The 21,130-nt window shown below is 33.3% G+C and overlaps 1 protein-coding gene across 1 annotated transcript in view; it reads right to left on the reverse strand.

The window, feature by feature from the left end:
* Positions 1 to 21,130, reverse strand: part of BMP2K (BMP2 inducible kinase) — a 111,857-nt gene that overhangs the window by 37,647 nt on the left and 53,080 nt on the right. The window contains 5 exon segments of the mRNA XM_087826769.1: positions 243 to 403; positions 4,694 to 4,773; positions 6,805 to 6,908; positions 17,097 to 17,229; positions 20,574 to 20,655. Coding sequence (XP_087682895.1) covers positions 243 to 403; positions 4,694 to 4,773; positions 6,805 to 6,908; positions 17,097 to 17,229; positions 20,574 to 20,655 — 560 coding nt within the window.

The following is a 21,130-nucleotide window of genomic DNA, read 5'->3' on the forward strand; positions in this document are numbered from 1 at the left end:
GGATAAACAAACTGTGAGCTCTGTATACCATACTTTCATACGCCAGTAACTTACCTTTCTCTACAACTTTAGGAAAACAATGAGTTGAGTTTATTAGACATCAGTAGGAAGTTTCTTAAAGCATTATATTATCACTTCACAATAGTAAGTCTGCCAGTAATCTATACTCCTAGAAAATCACGCCATAAAGGTGTGTTTACATTAACTATAAAGTAATTACTAGGCTGGCAGGGCTATACTACCTTTCGATCTGTGGTTACTGAATTCACCAGGCACAGGGACTTTAACAGGAGTTGCTGAACTCTGAATGGTCAGCACACTGGGAGTGGCAGTAGTAGAGTTGGCCTTTGGTCTTTGTCTTGGTGCAATTGAGGTTTCTGTTGGTCCAATGGTATCTGTTATTCTACAAGAAAAGAACACATTTCATTCCAAATATTAGGATTATTTCTAATTTATTTGTTCTATAAAACCATCTATTTCAACAGATCCATTTTAATTATTATTATAATCATGTTAGTCTTCTTGGCTCCTTCCTAAGTCTCACTCTCAAGTATTAAATGTTTACTGAAGATAGGAAAATAAGATAAACCTAACCACTGAAGCTGGCAGAAAAAGAATACTGAGATTGCTCCTAAGAAGATGAAATAAAGGAAACAAACCTTGTCATAAGGTTTTAGACAAAATTGAGAGCTAACTCTATGAACCAGTCAGAGAACTATAAATAAGAAGCATCAAGTAACAGTCTTCCTTAGCTTGGACTCTAGGCCTAAGAAAGAAGAGACTGCGCCCTAGGACACATAGTAAAACAAAAGAAGCCAAAACTTTTAGCAAGTGGAGCTACTGGCTCACATTCAGCTTCTTGAATCTTTAATTTTGCTTTTCTTAAAACACTGAATGGAAATTATATAAAACTTTCCCACTAGGGATTAGTTTAGGCCACAGACATGGGCAGTCCAGTGGTAAATCATAATTCTCAAAGAAAGAGATAATAAATATAATTTAAGAAAACAGAGATATTTGCTCTTCTCTTTCAAAAGAACCCAGGGAAAAGATTTAAGTTATATATTTACTAACTTTGCTTTCTATAAATTCAGTACAAAAACTAAAATAACTTTTAATAGTCGTATGTTCATTTTCCAACAGGATTGCAATACAATCTCTTTACCAAGTTCCAGGGGCATATTTTCAAATGACTTAATACTTAAAATTTTGCATTCATATGATTTATTAAGGGCACATATGCTGCACTGGATACAATCCTGCACAGACCTAGTTCTTTCTTATATCTGTATGAGCCACAAGAGGGAGCCCTGTGCACAACTATCTTTCTAAGAAAGAAAGGAAGTTGAATTAAAAATTTTTAGAAAATCGCAGACATTTTATGTGTGCTGTTTTCTAAATATAGTATTTGTTTTAGATGAAATGGGGATGGTACAAGTCATACGAAAACTGAACTAAAAGGCAATAAAAGATCATGTATACATATAACCAACTAGATCTCATTTTTATGATAATCAAACATTTATTGAGTTCAAATGATGATGTAAAACCAATGCTGTACTCCCTACACTCAAGTAATTTGGAGAAAATATTGTATACAGTCTTTCTATTTGTTTATCCATTCTTTAGAACAGACCTCACCATCCTCATTCCTGTTCTAAATCTCTCTAGAGATTCACAGCACATGAGTGTAGAGCAAACCTCATACTTTTAAAAAAGCATACTAAAGTTCTGCACATTTTGTTTAGTCTAGTATTTCCTAATTTATTTTTCTGATGTACCAATATCTAATATACAATTACTGATATCCAGCAAACATGGCACAAGACTCTGTCTTCAAAGAACCCATAGTATACCTAGGGAGATATGGCACACGTTCATGAAAATATACTAAAGTATAACCGTGAAAATAATCAGTGCCATGCTAGGAATATCAAGAGTTTCATGGAGGAGTAATTAATTCTACCTTTAACTTAAACTGGATAGAAAAGGCTTCAACTGGAAAGTAGAGATCAAAAAAATAAATATGATTTCATTAAACCGTGAAAAGAAACAAAGCGTTCTGTGTGAGGAAATGGGAAGAAGATGGATGGACAGGCAGGCAAAGTGAAGATACACGCCTGACTGAAATGAGAGACTGAGTGAATACTGGTAGCAATGCTGCTGTAACGGCTTCATCTGCAAGACACAAAGCTGTTTCCTCTGCCTCCCTTCTTGTCTTTCCTCCTATCACCTGAACAATCCTCCTAAAACAGAGACTCTCTCCTCCTAAAATCCTTCAGTGTTTCCGTCTGCCAGGACTGAGATTCTCAGCCTGTCCATCTTTAAGGTGTCACCTAAGTTTCACATGTTTCACAGTCCCAAGAGGAGATGCAGGTATTTAGGGAAGGAAGGGGGCCTTTAAGGAGTAAAGTAGAGTACCACAGACTGAAGTAGGGCATATGGATAATATTCATAAAAGCTTTAAAACATGTAATTAATGATACTAGCTGTGTCAAGATTTCTCCACCCCACCTCACCCCCAGAAATATGCTTTTACATGAAAAAAAAGACTAACTTATTTTTTTATTACTAGGTTTTATACATATTTAGGTTTTTTTTCAAGTTTGGAAACTACCAATATAGAGTAAATTTACATTATTGACCAGTAAGTACAAATAAACATTATTTTTTAATGTACATGATGTATAGCTTTGGCATACTAGGAACAGCACGGTGAATTTAGCTGTGTTAACTACTTCATTTGCTTATAATTGTATAGCTGTAACTTGTGTCATAGTGAAGATATTCAGAGCATCATTCTTATTCAGTTGACAGTTGACTCATGCTCTTCTAATGTATATCTATTTTCTTAAAGATTTAATAATTAACAAAATAATTATTTAAAAAACACAAGTAACAATAAAATTCAACGAACAAACCCAGCTGGTGTTGCTCAGTGGTTGAGCATCAACCCATGAAACAGGGGGTCATGGTTTGATTCCCAGTCAGGGCACATGCCCATGTTTCAGACTCGATCCCCAGTAGGGGGTGTGCGGGAGGCAGCCGATCAATGACTCTCTCTCTCTCATCATTGATGTTTCTCTCCTTTCCTCTCTCTGAAATCAATAACATATTTTTTAAAAAATTCAATGGACAATTCTACAATTCATAATTGCCACTCAATTATAACAGCAGCTGCGAACTACAGCTATGTCATAGATAGGACATACTATTGGTCACAATGAATTCCTGCAAGTTAGATGTAACTTTACTGCTTCATCTCGTCCTCAAGAGTATTTTAAAATTCAAGTGAATAAAGATGATATTCTTTGTGATGCCACGTTTTTTTAAAAAAAACTAAGTCATTCCCAAATGACATTTTAACAATTTATAAATAACAAATTGTTTAGAACACAACTCACAACAAAGTCCCAAACAGAACTGACTGCAAGGTTTAAAATTCACTGGCCTAAATGCCAAAGGACAAATTTCTCTGCATGACATATAAACAAAGTTGCTCCTGACTGGCATTTACCTACCTCTTCAGCTTCACTTCCCACCACTCCCATATACATCCCCTATGCTCCAGTATACACTTCCCTCCATTCCCGTACACGTCCCCTATGCTCCAGCCTTTCAGTCTCACAAAGGCAATTTTTCTTGCCTGAAGTGCCTGCCTATCATAGTTTCACTCCCCATTCCAAGTGAGACTATATTATTCATCCTTCAAGCAACAGTTCAGCTATCCCCACTTCCAGGGAAAGGACTAGGTTCTTTCTGTGTCCTGTTTTCTCTGCTCCCTATCTTTCCCTCCCTCCACGCTGAGTTGCCTGATATCTATCAGGTTGGAACTGTTTAACTTATCTACTTCATTAGAATGTGAACTCCTTGGGAACTCCTTCTTTTTCTTTGTGTTTCCAGTATCTCTATCTTTCACATAACAGGTACATGACAAATATATTTTATGTCAAATAAAATACTCTGCATAGGTAAAATACAATATAAAAAAACTGTGACCAATAGATCTCTTCAAAGATAACAAAGATATTATATATGAAAGTATGTAATATCATCTAAAGTACAGTCCTGCTTATTAACTTTTAAACTCAAAAAAAGCATGAGAAAAAAATTTAATCATTAATTCAATCATTACTCAGATTCAGGTCTTAACCTATATATAGTATGTGTCAAAATTATTAATGCAGTAAACAACTATGAAAAATTATTTAAAACATTGTATTTTTAATGTAAAAAGTCTTAAAAGTAGTATCATTATAACCATTCATTGTAAATTATACACAGTAATACACATTTAAATATGTATTAGAACACATGAAGTAGTTTATGAATTTAGAATACTATAAAAAAGTTGCCTGTAAGAACTATTTTTCCTTTCCTTAAATTAAAATTCATACAAGCTATAAACTCAAAACTCAACTTCATAAATTAGAGCTGCCATGTGATAATGACAACCCCCACCAGATGACCCAATGTAACATTACCAGTTCAAGTGAGACAGATATCAAACCCTGTCTCTTATACAAAAAAGCTTACTTTGTACTTGCTGTTCAACTCTATGCCACATGTAATAAGGAACACAACATTTTTTTGTGGGTGTAGATGATATTTAATTACATTTGCTAGGATTAAAAATGAGAACTATCCCCTTTTTAAAAAAAGCCTTTTCAAATGTCAGCACAGCTTTGCCTACCTGGCTTTTATTTGGCTTTTCCTAGAAGCTGCTTCACTAGCAGTCATGGGTTCAGGAAGAGTTGAAGGAATAGAAGAATTCTGGGAAGAAAAATAAAACTTGCCATTTTAGTTTTCATTTTAATTGGAGAAAGCTTTATTTAAAGGCTATGGATATATTCTTAAATTTAAAAAGTACTGTCTATGAGATACTATTACTTTCACCTCAGATGCCTGCAAATTGTTTTCATGTTTGCCACACCTACTCTGCAAACATCACCACGTTACACAAATGTCACTTTCATATTCATGTGCCACAAAAACCCTTTAAAAATAAACAGAACAATATCACCGTATCCACTTTACAAATGGGCAAATCTTAGCTAAAAAGGATTGTATTGCTCCCCCAGTGTGGCTCAATGGTTGAGCACTGACTCATGAATCAGGAGGTCACAGTTCGATTCCCAGTCAGGGCACATGCCTAGGTTTCGAGCTCGAGCCCCAGTGGGGGGCATGCAGGAGGCAGCCAATCAATGACTCATCATTGATGTTTCTCTCTCTCTTTTCTCTCCCTTTCCCTTCCTCTTCTCTCTGAAATCAATAAAAACATTTTTTTAAAAAAAAGGAGGATTGTATTATACTTGTAAGTCAATGACTATTTTACACTTTGGGGGAAAAGACCAAACACCAAGCATACAGGTAAAGTGTTGTTTCTACATATTGCAAAAATGTTCATGGCACTGCATGTAAAATCTAAACAAGAGTAAAGGCTTTCCTCATCTGTTTATGTTCTATAATATGTTTGGCTTATTGCAGGTACTCAAATATTTACTGAATGAAAGGGTAAAAATCTATAGTCAAATGAAGCTACTTTTATTACTAGAATGTTAGAACTGCATGACTTTCAGCTTCAACAAAGAATATTTAACATAGTAAGGACTTCAAAAAACAAAAAGATACCAACTTCCTTCTTTTTCTTACTGGGTTAAGTTATAAAGGAAAGCCGATAAGAACAAGTAAGGCCCGAGTGATCTTCAGAAAGCTGAAAATGGCTTAAAACTAAGCAATGATTCCGAGCCTTTATCAAATTAGCAGAGACCTTCCAGACACGGTTAATATCACGCAGTTAGGTACAGTGTGCAGACGCAGGATATAATTCAAAGTCTTTCAGTGATATTAGCTACTACTAACTCAGCACCTTCCGTGGAACAGGCACCAAGTTTCCATGTATTATTTGGAGTCCTCCTAATTACTGTCCCTGTTTTACAGGAGGACAAACATTAAGTAACTTCTCAAAATACAGCTGGCCTTCCATACCCACAGGTCCCATACCCTAAGGTTCCACAAACCTCGGATCAAAACTGCTACTCAGAAAAAAACAGTAGGTTGCTGCTGACGTGTACTATTTAGTTAGACTTACAATGGCTGCATCTCTACTGACATGTACAGGCATTTCATCTTGTCATTATTCCCTAAACACCACAGCATAATAACTATTTACATACCGTTTACATTAGGTAATCTAGAGATGATTTGAAGTACACAGAGGATGTGGGCAGGTTATACATGCAAATACTACACCATTTTATATAAGAGACTTGAGCATCCACAGATTTTGGTACCCAAAGGAGTCCTGCAGATACTGAGGGATAACTGAATACAAAATCAGTCACTGTTAAGTCAGGGCACTCCATTTACAATGTCTAAGCTCTTCACACCAAAGGTAACCAAACTTTCTCAGTGTACAGAGTGCTTAATGTCTCAGTAATTTTTCATGATACCCCTAGTTCCCCCCCACCCCCAAATCTAACAGTTCTGTTTTTTTTAATAGTTTGGCCCAAACAACTTAATAATTGTTGTTTGTGCTGTGTCAGACAGATGTCAATGTTTCTCTCAAAAATGCAAAATATCATGCAGTGCCCCCAAGTCTACTACAGCTTTCTAGAGCACTTCAGTACACAATTTGGCAACTATGGATTTCTATTTAAAATACTAATCACAAACACTATTAGACTACTTGTCATGAAACAAATAACTCTGAAAGTGTGAACATGTGCATACACACACACACACACATATATGCATGTAATAAAATGGATTTTAAATTCATATCCCACTTTGAAAACTACTTACGTTGATATTGGAGACCGGACAATCCTTTTTGGCAAATTTAAATGCGAAATAGGACACTTGAAATATATCAGGTCTACGCTCTGGATCTGGTTCAAGCATGAACCCTGCAAGAATAGATTAAAATGTTAATAAAGTTCACTAAACACAGAAGCTATATAAGGGCACATTAAAAGGATAATGTATATGTATATACAGGGTGTCCCAAACAATGTATACACACTTTTTTTTAATAGCTCAACTGATGTTTCTTTCTTTTCAGATTTAACTCACTGGAATTAATAATTATTCTAAGTGTGTACACATTTTTTGGGACACCATATACATATATATATTCCATTTTAAGATCAGTGATGAGTCAAGCAAATTTTGTTAATGTTTATAGGAAATGTAAGAATTGTTATTTATATATGAACTTAAAGCATTATCACAAACTAAAAACAAATCAGTCATAGAACAGCTCTATACCAGAAACATGATTAACAATTATAAATATTCCACTGAGACAGTGAAACAAAACAAAAGTGGGTTTAGTAAGGAATTATTCATGAAAGTTCTGGGGTCCTTAGCAGGGGTCCTTAATGTCATTATTATCTAAAATACTTCTATTAATTTTTAAGTAATACCAAAGCACTGAGAAAAGGCTAAATTGTGAACATTAAAAAGCAGTAGAAGGTTGAAAGTATAGTTTTCTAAAAACATGCTTTCTTCCCATATTGATGCTAAGACTATTCACCACAGTTCTTTACCGCAACGAGTTCTACATATAATGTTCAGAGACGTATGAGCGGAGTTTTATGGCTCTATTATGAACAGATTTCACAACCTTACAGCACTGCTTGAAATGCCTGACCTTTTTCTAACCAAAATGACCAATACCATTTGTCTGTTTCTTGCGTGACTTGTTAATTTACAATTTCACAAGAAGGTTGAGATTTATACTCAATTCACTTCTTTAACTGAAAAATTTGTATTTTGTTAAAACTCTCCATGCCCTACCTCTGATTCACTGACTAACCCTAAGTTCTTAAAAATGTTCAAGTCATTTTTAAACCTATTTGGTATGTAAGATTTACAACATTAATTAGGTAATATTCTGAAATTTGCTAATAAAATTATATACAGAGATCAAAGTATATAAACACCTAAATTAAAATTATAAATCAAAATTAATTCAATCTTCCTTTCAAATTTAAGTAATTTCTAAACAAACAATTTTTAATACACCTCCAACAGCATGATAAACTTATTTTGGTTAAAAACCCAGTTGTTTGGCAACTAACAGCACAAACTTAGCAGAAATTTATTAGGGAAATTATGAACTCAGTTTTTAAAATATTCTACACATAACTTGATTTTACGTATTGAAAAGGACTAACATGTATAACTTACAGAATTGATGTTTTATTACTTTATCACCACTGTTAGATGAAAATAACTGAAAACATTCCATTCTAATTATATTCAGTCTCATTCCAGAAGAGATCTGGAGAATCTACAAGGTTTATTTTAGCCTCCAAAATCATATTTTATCGTGACACCAACAGATATTAAATGTTTTAAAAGTAACAACAGTCCACGGCACAGGGATGAATTTAAACAGACTTTTTAACAACAAATGCTTATTTAAATAATTTTTTAAAACAAACAAATCACAACAAACTTACAAATTCACAAACTCAAGATTGCACTTTTCTAACAATTCAGTTTATTTGTCTTTTAAAATCTAATTATAAATATTTATTCCTATAAAGGACCTGAAGTGGCATACAAACTATAAGATTTTTAAATATATGAGAACGTTAGGACAAACGAAAAAGTAAAAAAACCCCAGGATGATGATGTCCGTGAAGAAACTGCATATGATTAAGTCTCATAAATATAGGCCACAAATTTAACTGTCTAACTTCCAGCTGCCAACACAAATAGGGCAACATGGTCCATTCCATGAATCACAGTGTCCTTAACACAAAACTAAACCAAGTGCTAAGAAGAAAAAGCACTATTCCTATACCAAAAGCAAACAATAAATTCTCCTTTGAGTCTTTCTAAAGCTGGCTCCCACCAAGTGAACACTATCCTTAAGGAACTGTAATGAGTGACACTGGGTAACATCTTACACACTCCTTCCATGTGGACCAGTGACATATCACCTATATGCAGTTAGGTGAAAAAAATTCTATAGGAGTAGAGAACAGTACAGTATGAGAACAGACTTCTCTGGCCTACCTTAATCTAGAAAAAGTATCTAGAGAGAAATAAAATGATACATTAAGCAATCCTACATATAATTTTTCCTTTCATAGTAGATGAGAAGCATTGAAGAGAAATAAATAAATTTGAGATTTTATTTTCTCTAACCAGTATTTGTATAAATAATTCTCTCTCTCAAGTTAAGCATAGCACAACATCCTTGAATGTTAGGTAGCTAGGCTGTGGGTAGAAATGATATCATCTAAGTCCCTGACTCATGTTTTTTGTGGGAATACATCTGTCGGAGCCAGTTTAGTTTGTCTAACTGTACCAATTCCACTTATATGACAATAAATCAGTTTAAAAGGCAATGACTAGCATTTATTTTAATAAAGTAGAATAGAAAATACTGAAGTGCATTAATATGTTAAGTATAAGCAATGTTTCATGAAACCTGTTCCACACGTGTGTGTTATGTGTACCAGGTCATAGCTAAAATGCATTTATTACTGTGGCTCACAGTCAAACAGTTTGAAAATCACTATACTAGTGACCTCTTCTTACATAATTCATTCCTCTCTAAGGGAAAGAGAGCAATTTGTTTGTTAGACTATGAGAAAAAAGAAAAAAAGCACCCCACATGGCGATCTCTGGAGCTCTTTCTTTCGGAACACTTTGCTCTCAGAACACACGTGCTTTCTGCAAAACCACGTTCTGCAAGTGGCCTCCTCCTGTGGAAGCAGCCTCAAGTTTTCCAGCACTGCTCTGCGGGGTGTTAGTAAATCTGGGCATGCATACAGATCAACAGACCCACTGGTCACCAGGTCCAACTTCACTCTACAATCTGCTTTACCTACTAGTGTTGACAGTGTCGTCTGATGAGCTCCCTGAATCCCATCTCTGACTTGGTTCTGAATACAAAGTGTGAAGAAGCTAAAACCCACAAGCAGGAAATGGCTACATTTTTATCTCTAAATACTTTTATATAGGATATTATCAACCATTAAAAAAGAAAGAGGAAATAAATGCAAAAAGACATCATTCAAGATTTAATTCAAATAATATAATTTCTTAAACTGTCCAAAAGAATGGGTTGCAAAATATACTCCTAGGCTACTGAATGATATACTCTGACGTACAAAGTACCTAGAGAGAAATAAAATGACCCATCAGGCACTCTGACATACATTTTTTTCTTTCACAGGTCAGCTCTTCTCCAGCTACACTGAGGCATATCTACTAAGAATGGGAACTTCAGTTTAATTTCAAGTAGTTGGTCCAAAACCATTTTCTCTCACAATAATGAAACCCCAGTTCTAGTTTGTTTGTTTTTAACTCCCACTTCATGACAATAAAACCATCACCTACAAAAATATGCTCTTGAGGGGAAGGAGTGAATTAGGAATGTGTGTGTCCAGTTCATCTAAGAGATTAAGTATAAAAAAGAAAAAAGGCAAAGCTAAAATATAGCCTGTTTACTCACTTTAAAAATGATCATGTGAATCATCATGAGAATATGCTTGTCCCTGATTCAAATATAAAATTGACTTTTAAAAAGTTATCCACATAGACATGAAAGGCTATTTCTCTGCTCCTCTTAATTCGGTGAATCTTTCTATTGACACAAACCCCATTAACACAACCTGAGAACACAAAATAGTCTCAGCATTAAAGGCAGTGTGTGATTAAATCATCACAATATTTCCAATTGATATATAAGACATATCTGATTAAAAAATACTTATCTGAGGCAGCTGAGTTAATTATGTTTGTACTAATTTTGCATGGGAAAGTACAACATCCATTCCAACAAAAAGAGCAGCTAAAGGAGCCGCTACTGCTATAGCAGTGACCCAGTTAAATTATGGTTTAATTACAGGCTCAAGCAAAAAAGTAAATAAAGGGGTTCCCATTCAAGTTACACAAAATGATGGCTCCATGCCTGGGCCTAAGTCAAAGTTATACCAATATCTTCAATCTAACAGCTCAGCAAATTTAATAGGAAAATACTTTGGATACAATTATTGAAAGAATGTTTCTGCTTAAAATTTAATTTTTTTCCTTCCAAAATGACACTTTTTCTTTACCACAGACTTCCACTTATTACAGTAGTTTACCTGAAAATAAAAATACTCTAATTTTGCAACCAAAAATACTCAAAGCATTTACTTGTTTTTTTTTTATCTGTTAACCTATGGAGATTATAGAAACTTACATGCTGAGTATATATAGGACACTACATACCATATTCTGTGGACTACTGAAGCGAAATCTATTTTAACAGCCGTAATAAGTGTGTTCAATCATCACTAAAACATTAAAGGGCATTATAAATATGTTAGGACAGCATGTTTGGGATAGTTCTGGTAGCTGCCCCTAAAAGTTACTGATCAGAGAGCCCTCTTTCTACATCTCCACAAGTGGTAACCCGGAGCCACTGATTGGAAACCTCCAAGGAAATTCTACCTTAATATTTGATTTCTTTTCAAAGGTACATTAAAACTTCCGACATTTAAAAAAATAGAGAAAAGAATGCGTGAGGGGGTATATGAAACAAGATAAGCCATGAGTGGGTACCCACTGAAGCTTTACTGTACTGTGTTGCCTATATTTTTTAAATTTCCATAATAAATTTTTTTAATTTATCTTAATTGTTGAAAGTATTATAGATGTCCCCTTTTTCCCCTCATTGCATAATAAATTTTAAGTATATTATAACATGCAAGTAAATTCCTGGTTTCCCACAGAAAATAAGTATTAAAATAAATTTATCATCAATAAGATAAAAAATAACAAGTGTTGGTGAGAAGGTGAAAAAAAGGGAACCCATGTGCACTGTTGGCGGAAATGTAATTTAGCATAGGAAATGTAAATTGGAAAACAGTATAAAGGTCTCTAAAAAACTTAAAAATAGAAGTACCATGTAATCTTCCAATTCTCCTTCTGAGTATGTATTGGAAAGAAACAGAAACACTAACTGGAAAAAATATCTGCATCCCTATCGTTATTGCAGCATTATTTACAATAACCAAGACATGGAAGCAACTTAAGTGTTCATCAATGGATAAATGGATAACAAAAAAGTTATACACACAGAGGAATATTATTCAGTCATAAAAAGGAAGGAAACCTTGCCATTTGAAAGACCATGGAAGGGCCCGAGGGCATTATGCTAAACAAAAGAAGTCAGAGGAAAGACAAATACCCTATGATCTTACTCGTATGTGGGATCACTTTAAAAAAACACACAAAAAACAACATCTCATAGATACAGAGAACAGATTGGTGGTTGCCAGAGATAGGGGCTAGGGTGTGGGTGATATGGGTGAGGGTACAAACTTCTAGTTATAAAAGTCCTGGGGATGCAATGTACAGCATGAAGACTATAGTTAACAACACTGTACTGTATATTTGAAAGTTGCTGAGAGATCATAAAAGGTGTCAGAACAAGGGAAAAACAATGTATAACTATATGAAGTGATCAGTGTTAACTAGAATTATTGTGGTGATCATTTCACAATATACAGGTCATCCCCCAAAAATGTATACACACTTTGAATAATTATAAAGGCAGAGTTTATTAAAATACGTTTAATTTTCAAAATGTAATAGAATCAGCGGTTAGTGTGTATACATTTTTGGGGGGACATCCTGTATACATACATTGAATAATTATGTTGTATACCTGGAACTAATACATTATATGTCAATTATATTTCAATTTAAAAAATAAATTTAAAGCCAATAGATAAGCTTCTAAGAGCTAAGATACAGAACCATAAAGCAACAATATGTCAGCAGACCCAAAAGCAATAAAAGATAAAACTTTCCTTGCTGCCATTATGATTCATTATATTTACACAAAGAAAGAGGTGAGAAAAGTAGTTAGTTACATAACAGTATATCCTGGAATATATGATAATTTATGGTAAGCCTTTGGTAGATCCACCATTAACCTGCAAAACCAAGTTCTGCTTCAAAGCATCCAAAGAAATCTCTGCAGGGAAAGTACATGCTATTGAGTATCTGACAGTAGATGCCCTGATCCTTACCCAGAAAATTAGAAATGAGGTTAGTTCAGGAAGAATTATAATAGATTTCAGTAGTACTGATAGTGACAGTTATCACAGCAGTAACGACGTAAGTATTAAAAAGGCCATCACTTACTGAGTACTTACACATGCTAAGAAGCACTTTTCATAATTTAATTTTCACAATAAACCTAAGAGGTAGGTACTTTTAATATGCTCATTTTAGAAATGAAATTTGAGCCCGGCCGGGAGTGGCTCAGCGGTTGAGCATCGACCTAGGATCCAGCCGATCGGGGTTCGATTCCCGGTCAGGGCACATGCCCGGGTTGCAGGCTGCAGCTGATCAATGACTCTCTCATCATTGATGTTTCTATCTCTCTCTCTCCCCCCTCCTTTCCTCTCTCTGAAATCAATAAAGATATATTTAAAAAAAAAGAAAAAAAATGGGATTTGAGATAAACAGAGGTGCCCAATATTCCTACTAAGTAAGTGACAGCAGATGCAAGCCCAGGTCTTTTGACTCTTACTCTTAATCTCCACCATGTACTTCCCTAATCGCCTTAGCAAATCTGAAAGAAAGGTGAGGCAGCCAGCATCCTGTTCATGTAGTGTAACTACTCAGTAATTCTGTTACAGTTTTGCTTCTCACTCTTCTCTAAATGTTGTCTAAGTTCTTTTTAACTTTTAGATCCATAAATAAAAAGTGCTTCTCTCCTCAATCCACCTCCATTAATTGTGTACTGGAAAAGTTAACAGAAGTTATGAAAAAATTTGTAAATAATCGACACTGCTACTTTTAAGAAGTCAAGTCTGCAGAAAAGTATAATAAAATTAATTGTTAAATAGAACTTTCTTAACAAATTAATTGTTAAATAGAGCTTTCTATTGTTAAATAGAGCTTACTATTACCATTTTCAAGGGTAATAGTAATTATCCTTGACCAAACAGTAATAACAAAAATATATACAAATATTTATGTAACCACAAACCACAGAGTTTTACAAAGATTAGGAGTGGCTATTTCATTTTCAAATATCCTGATCATATAAAATATATGCAAGCAGATAGTAATCCTATCAATACTAAAAAGAAATATGTTTTTTAATGCTTTAACTTATAATAACATGTGGGATCAACTACATTTCATAAATAGACAAGTGGCAGTAAAAAGTTACATTTTCAAAAACTATGGGCACAGGTAGGCACTTCCTGGTTTTCTGAATGTAGAATTTATTTGAAAGAAATATAAATCACTAACTACAGAGCATAAAAGCAGACAGAGAACCTACATAAGATGGTGGGAAACAGGCAAGGTCACATGTGAAAAAAGAATAAAATTTACAGATGATGCAAGAAAAAAACTGCAGTGTCTAAATGTTTTCTGAAAACGTTACATTATAGGTAAGTATGTTCTGGTTTTAAAAAATATCTACTCTGTTAAATTTTTACTACCTAAGACAATTTTTTAAAAGTTCACAAAAATCCTTTGACAGGAAATAAAATACCAACATTTACTTGAATACTTTTATTTTACTCAACCTTTTTTAAAATATCTGCCTAGCTCTCAGAAATAAGTTCAAAAACATTAATACAAGGTCAACTTTATACAAACACTGATAAAAATTAAAATCTATATATTTATTGACAAATAAAAGAAGCATATGTTGCACACTAAGGCATCAATTAACTAGAACCAATTAAATCCCAAAATTATCAATAGCGTTTAGTTTCAACCTTGCCATTACAAATGCAAAGTCACACACACAGACACACAGAGAAGGGTAAAAAAAATAAAATCAAACCTAACGTTAAGAAAATAAGATCTTACTACTTTAAACAAATTAAATCACAAATCAGAGTATATACTGTCCGGTCTCCCATACAAAATTGTCCAATGAGACTATTCGGAATTCCTAAGACACTAAAAGATTCCCAATAAAATCCTCAGTTCAACTGTGATTAAGACATTATACAAAGCAGTGTCATGTCATAGTTACAATGACATACAACAAGGGTGTCAATAAAAAATTAAACTTCACTTAGCCAGAACACCCAATAGCAAAATAAATTCCTTCATCTATTCTTTGAGAATTCCGGTTAATCAGGGTTATTTCATGCTCTTGATGCCCTAATTTTTGGACAACGAAGGAGGAAAATGACTAGATAAGATGGAGAGGGTTATGGGTCTAATGCTTATTCAAATAAATTCTCATGGTATGTTTGCGTTTAAAATTTTCCACATTCTGCAAAGTTTTCACATTCAGGCTAAAAATAATACGGATAAGGGGAAAATAGATTTGGGACAGACCACTGGAAAACTATACAACTTTGTCACCAGAACACTGACAAAAATATTAATTAGTAAGGTAACCTGGACCGCCCAGGCAGGTCAATTAATTTGACTGAAGGCTGCCACAAGGATATAAAAACACATCAAAACAAGGCTGGGAGATGCTCAACCAATAAAAGTAGAATTCTGGGCCAGAGGGGCTGCCCTTCAGGGGGCCATCATTATCAGTAGAGAGCCACGCAAAACTGACAGGTAAATCTCTGGGAATAAAAGTCCAAGTGGAAGCACTCATTTAATACTCTTCACAGAGCTAAACATGTTCATGCTGAAGTACAGCAGCCAAGCTTAGGGCTCTTTCCTTTCCCCTGTGAGTTATACCACCATCTCCCCAACCCTATTACTCTGGTTCCCCTTGCCTAAGAAAAACACGCCACATGAAGCAATGTAATTTTTGTGTTCAACTGGTATAATTCTCTAATTTCTAACACATGTGAGCAAATCCACGTTATAGAAATAAAAAGATGTGCTTCAAATATGTTTGCAAAGCGAAGCTAGCTATCCTTTTAACGCTCAACTTTCTTTTGACCATATTTCTTTAGGGTACTTCCCTTTTCCTTTTTATTCACCTGAGTCTCTTAAGTTACAAGAGCTAGTCATTTGTCAAATGTGTAACAAATTTTCTTTTTTCCAACTGATTACTTGATTTCATGCTGGGGTTCATGGATTTGGGAAGATTCTTAATGGTTTAAATGTATATGTTAATGGAGTCTTCTTTTCTCATTCCTGAGATTTAATGCCTTACTTATAGACTACCCATTCAGTGTTATAAATTCACACCTATCTTCTTCAAATACATATTTTACATTTGTCTTTAACCTATCTGAAATTTCAGCATAAAGTCTGAGGTAGAGATTCAGTCTGACTTCTTTATTAACTCTTTGTATTTCCAACTATTTTCCCCCACTGAGTTGAACTGCCATCTTTATCACACAAAGTATCAAAGATATTTAGATTGGCCCTCTTTTCTACTGCATTGCTCTATGTGGTCAGAGGCTATGAGAAAATATTTAACATGCAGGAAACAGAGTAGAAATGCTAGATACACTTTAATTCAAACAGTATTGAGAGGTGGTGTTTAAATACTGCAGCTTCCTAATATATTTTAATATTTGATGGTCCTCTCCTTCCCCAAGTCATCTTTTTCAGAAATTTTACTATGTACATATGTAATAAATTAAATTACAGTACCTATCAAAAAGGAAGGAAAAAGTCTTAGATCAGGCTAGAAGGAAATCTGAGGTATTCTTTTGGATTCAAGGGCCCACAGGACTATACTTCTGATACACTTAGGGTGCTTCTGATAACCACTTCATAATCAATAAAGAATAGATATTAACAAGGGTGGTCAAGTAAGCAACAATCTAAGATTAGCGATACTTTGATCCAAAAAAAGCAATAGATCTGGATATTTGGATTTCAAAACAACAAAGACCGAATAATTAAATGTTACGCTTAAGTTTTTCCAGAAATTCCAGTTTCCTTAATTACATAATCTCTGTATTCTACAAAAGCTTATCTAGGGACTTAATGTACTAGTCAGCAATTAGGCTGCTTTCATTCCATAAAAGTCTATAAACATCTTTTTTAATGTTTTTCTTTACTATAATTTGATAAAATTATAATAAATGAAATTAAAAGTCTAGATTCAGGCAAAGGTATGTAACAGCAGGTCCTATGTATAGTATCTTACAATTGTGTCATAAATTTTTCCAAGTACTTACTTATTAAGCAATGTATGTTATGGGAGTAACGAGAATTGTCTGGGATGGTGAAGCTGCCATCACAGATAGCAACCTGACTCTCACCAAAAGGAAGAGTGAAGAAACAGAGTTTATACAGTAAACATCCCAGTGCCTGTAAAATAAAGAAGCATGAACATCATCAGAACTCAAGTAAACAACTTAACCACAAGACATAAAAATAGCACTAAACCAAAAACTAAATTTGTTATTTTCAAAAAGGCTAATGTTTCTATACTGAATCAATCTTTTCACAAATTACTTACTTAAACAAATTAATTGTGCTTAATTTTTGAGAAGACATTTAACCGTATCATTTCCATGTTTTTCTATCACATCTTTGGCTAGCTGACTGAATTAGTGCTATCATAGACATCTACATCATGAATGATATAACCGAAATTAGAAGTGGCTGGTCCCTTTTAGGGAAAAAAGTCTACTTTTATTTCTTCCACAAGGAAAATATATATTTAGTACATAAGTAGCATATAAGCAACAAAGCAAGCAGAAGGCTCCTTCTAGCTGCATTTTTTTTAATTCACTATAAAACATGTAAAATCCTCAGATTCCAAATATGAGTTAGCCAGCACAGTTAAATTTATCAGGCACTAACCATGTATCATTATTTCATACTATAAAAATTAGTCTCTATTTCTCTGTATAACCCTATGATTTTTACTCTATAGTTTACTAATTATATTTTACCTGGGTAATCTATATTAAAATTCAAAAAGGTAGGGCTTTGTCTGCTTCACTTGCATAGCTTAATAGACATCACAGCACCAATAAATCTACTTGCTGACCACAAAAACAAAATACCCTAAAAAACAAATTTCAAACTAAGCTGCTAACAGCTCAAACCAGAGAACCAGTAATAAAATGTAATTTTCAGGTCAGGAAATCATTATATTGTCACAAGAAGTGTCATCTACAGTGTAAGGGGTATTTCTAATTCTAAACAATTTGTATAAAATTATTCAATAATTATTACACAATTATATCAACAATACTAAAATTTGCCCTACTATCTAAAAACCAGCAAATTGGTTTGCTTTGTTGAATTTTCTCCACATATCAACTTAGCAAATGCAACTAACAAATACTCTAAGTTTTACAGCTATTATGAAGATCACATTATAAGGAAACACCTGTGTGAGTTCAATAATATTAATTTACTAATTATTACTTACAATATTTTAACAATTTTCCAATGAAAAAATGTAAAGGCTCTATAAATTTCAATATATCCATTTAAAGACATTACAGGGTTATTTATTATATGATTAACAAAATTATGAAGATTTTATGAATAGAAAAATCCAGTTCAATGTGGCTTTAAAAAATGTATGATGCTTTGTTCTGTAAGATACCTTCAGCATGCATGCAATAAATTGAACATAAGGGTCCCTTAACAACACTAAAAAAAATACTATTAATGGTGTAATATCTGCATTAAATTACACCTTCTCTTACCCAGATGACAGTCTAGGCAAAAGATATCTCCATTTTAGCCAGTTTTATCTTCTCAATCAAACCTTTAGTAATGAATGTGTCTTGTGTTACAGTAAATGAGTGGGAGTTCCCAAACAACAATTTTAGACAGCAATGTCATTATTCTTAAAAAACATAAATCTAAAATACTCTGCTTCATGTTGTGTGAACACAATGAGGTGTCCTAGTTTTTTCACACCAAATGCATTTCCCTCTTTATCCATTTCGTATAATGAGAATTGTTCAAAAAACAAGAGGGAACAAATGACCTGAATTTGAAGGCTATCACCCTCCTCCATTCCCCTCATCAAAAGGTAACATGAAGCATCTCTCACCTAAAATGTGGTAGCGTACTTGTTTCACCTAAGCTAAGACAAGCATAAAAATGGCATCATGGAAATTAAAGTTCTATCTCTGTCAAGCATATATTCTGTTTTCTGATTATCTTTCCTGCTTTTTTATCTTTATGTATCTATAACCCCACAGCTATACCCAGTTAGCTGTTATTTGAAATACTACTCCATATACTAATCTATAAACAGTATAAATTTTAAATTTATTGCTGACAACTTAGTACACTGCTTGGCATGCATACTAAGTCTGGTGAAAAATAAACCACAAAAAGGATTCCCTCTCCTTTTTTTAAGATACTGGGTAACAACATGTGTTTAGTAAGTAATTTTTTTTTAATCATCCCTTCATGATTTCAAAACAGTACTGAGCTCTGATGTCTGTTGGTTCTGCTGCTGTTGAAATAGATTTTTAGGTAATAGATTTTAACAGCAGTCACAAAATTAGGCCAGAAAAAACTTCCATAATCACCTCTTCTACTACTTTCATTTTATCAATTAAGATCCAATTGAATTTGCTTTCTACATTATACTATAAGCCATTTAATGAGTCTTATGTTAATGCTGAGAAAAGCAAACTGAATTTGAGTTATACAAGCTGGTGATTTATAAGCAGTATCAAATTAAACCAAACTTATTTGTGGTTTGATTCAATTATGTATATGGTTAAAAATTGAACAAGAGTTAAGAACCACCTTTTGGAAAAAAACACAACATCATATGTTATATGTTATGTGGACAGATAAAAAGATATCAAAGATATTCTTTTTTTATTACCTTGCAGAAATATTTGGGTATCTCAACCTCAATAGGAAAGGGCCAGGATAAGAGAACCAAGGAGACACACATTTGGTTTCACACATTACTTTCGGCTACTTTCTGAACATTGTTTTAAAAAGAAAATAATATGACTTTTCTAGTAAACTCTAGAAATATTTCCAAAGGAATGTTTTTTCCTCCATCTCTAACATGGTCACTAGTGGTGGATATAGCTAAATACTAGTTTAATTTCAGTGAATTCACATTTAAAGTACTTTCCTGCTAGTTTGTTTATAAAATACAGCCAAAACATAGTTTACCTATGAAATAAGTTCTAAAGAGGTACTAACATTCTAACATAAATTCAACTATATAGAAACACAATCTATCTTAATAATTCAATCCAGATATATATGCTAAATAATAAAAAATCTCAATATATATGTTAGTCAATGTTTATAATTAGAAAAAAGGTTTTACTCCTGGTTATTTCCTAAAACTCCAGAAAATTATCAGTATAATCACTCAAGAGTTAAGTCCAGCTTTTCCATAAAGTGATAAACCAAAATTCCACTCAATCAAAAAATGTTAACACTCATATATAATCTAAACACTAAAAAATATCATGGCAAAAAATTACATTCTATGCAAGTCCTTTATTTGCTTTTCTAAGCTTTCCAATTCAGGATTAAGAAGATAAAATGTTATAATATTTTTCATCTCCTAAATAAGCAGCTCTACTATACACCACTCTTCCATTTATTAGGAAATACCTTTTGGGGAGCAGGGGGCAAATAATCAATTGAACTCATATTTTTTAAATTTGGTTAGAGAAAATGTCAACCTTTCTTGGCCTTACCCAGATATCAGCCTTGGTGGTGATGGGTTTCCCTCCATAAAGGTTGATCATTTCAGGGGCTCTGTATGACAGAGTTGTATACCTGGCAGTAAATAAGTAAAATGGAGTGGAGATATAAAAAAATAAAAAATAATAAATAAATAAATAAATAAATAAATAAAGACAGATACTACATTGTTTCTACACAAAATACTGCAAAAAACTTTCAGTTCAATAACATTACATAAAAATAATACTATTTTTAAAAGGCATTAAAAGTCCATCAAGTATCAAACAATACAAAGCATGTATACACATTTTTATTCAACAAGTGCAGTAGCATCTCTAATGATAAAAACCTTAACTCTCTTTAATACAAAAAATTTCAATGAAGACAATATATTGGAAACATAATTTTCCTTGAATTTCTTATTTGAAATAATGTATTTAACTATTAAAATATCCTTATCAAAATATTTTAGTAAATTTAAAATTAAAATTTCCATTCTTTAAAAAAATTAATTTATGTTTATTAAGGAGTTTATTTTTATGGACTGTAACATATTTCCTTATACATG

This window comes from Miniopterus natalensis, chromosome 1 (genome assembly GCF_054644295.1).
Source record: "Miniopterus natalensis isolate mMinNat1 chromosome 1, mMinNat1.hap1, whole genome shotgun sequence".
In the NCBI taxonomy this organism is placed as follows: domain Eukaryota; kingdom Metazoa; phylum Chordata; class Mammalia; order Chiroptera; family Miniopteridae; genus Miniopterus; species Miniopterus natalensis.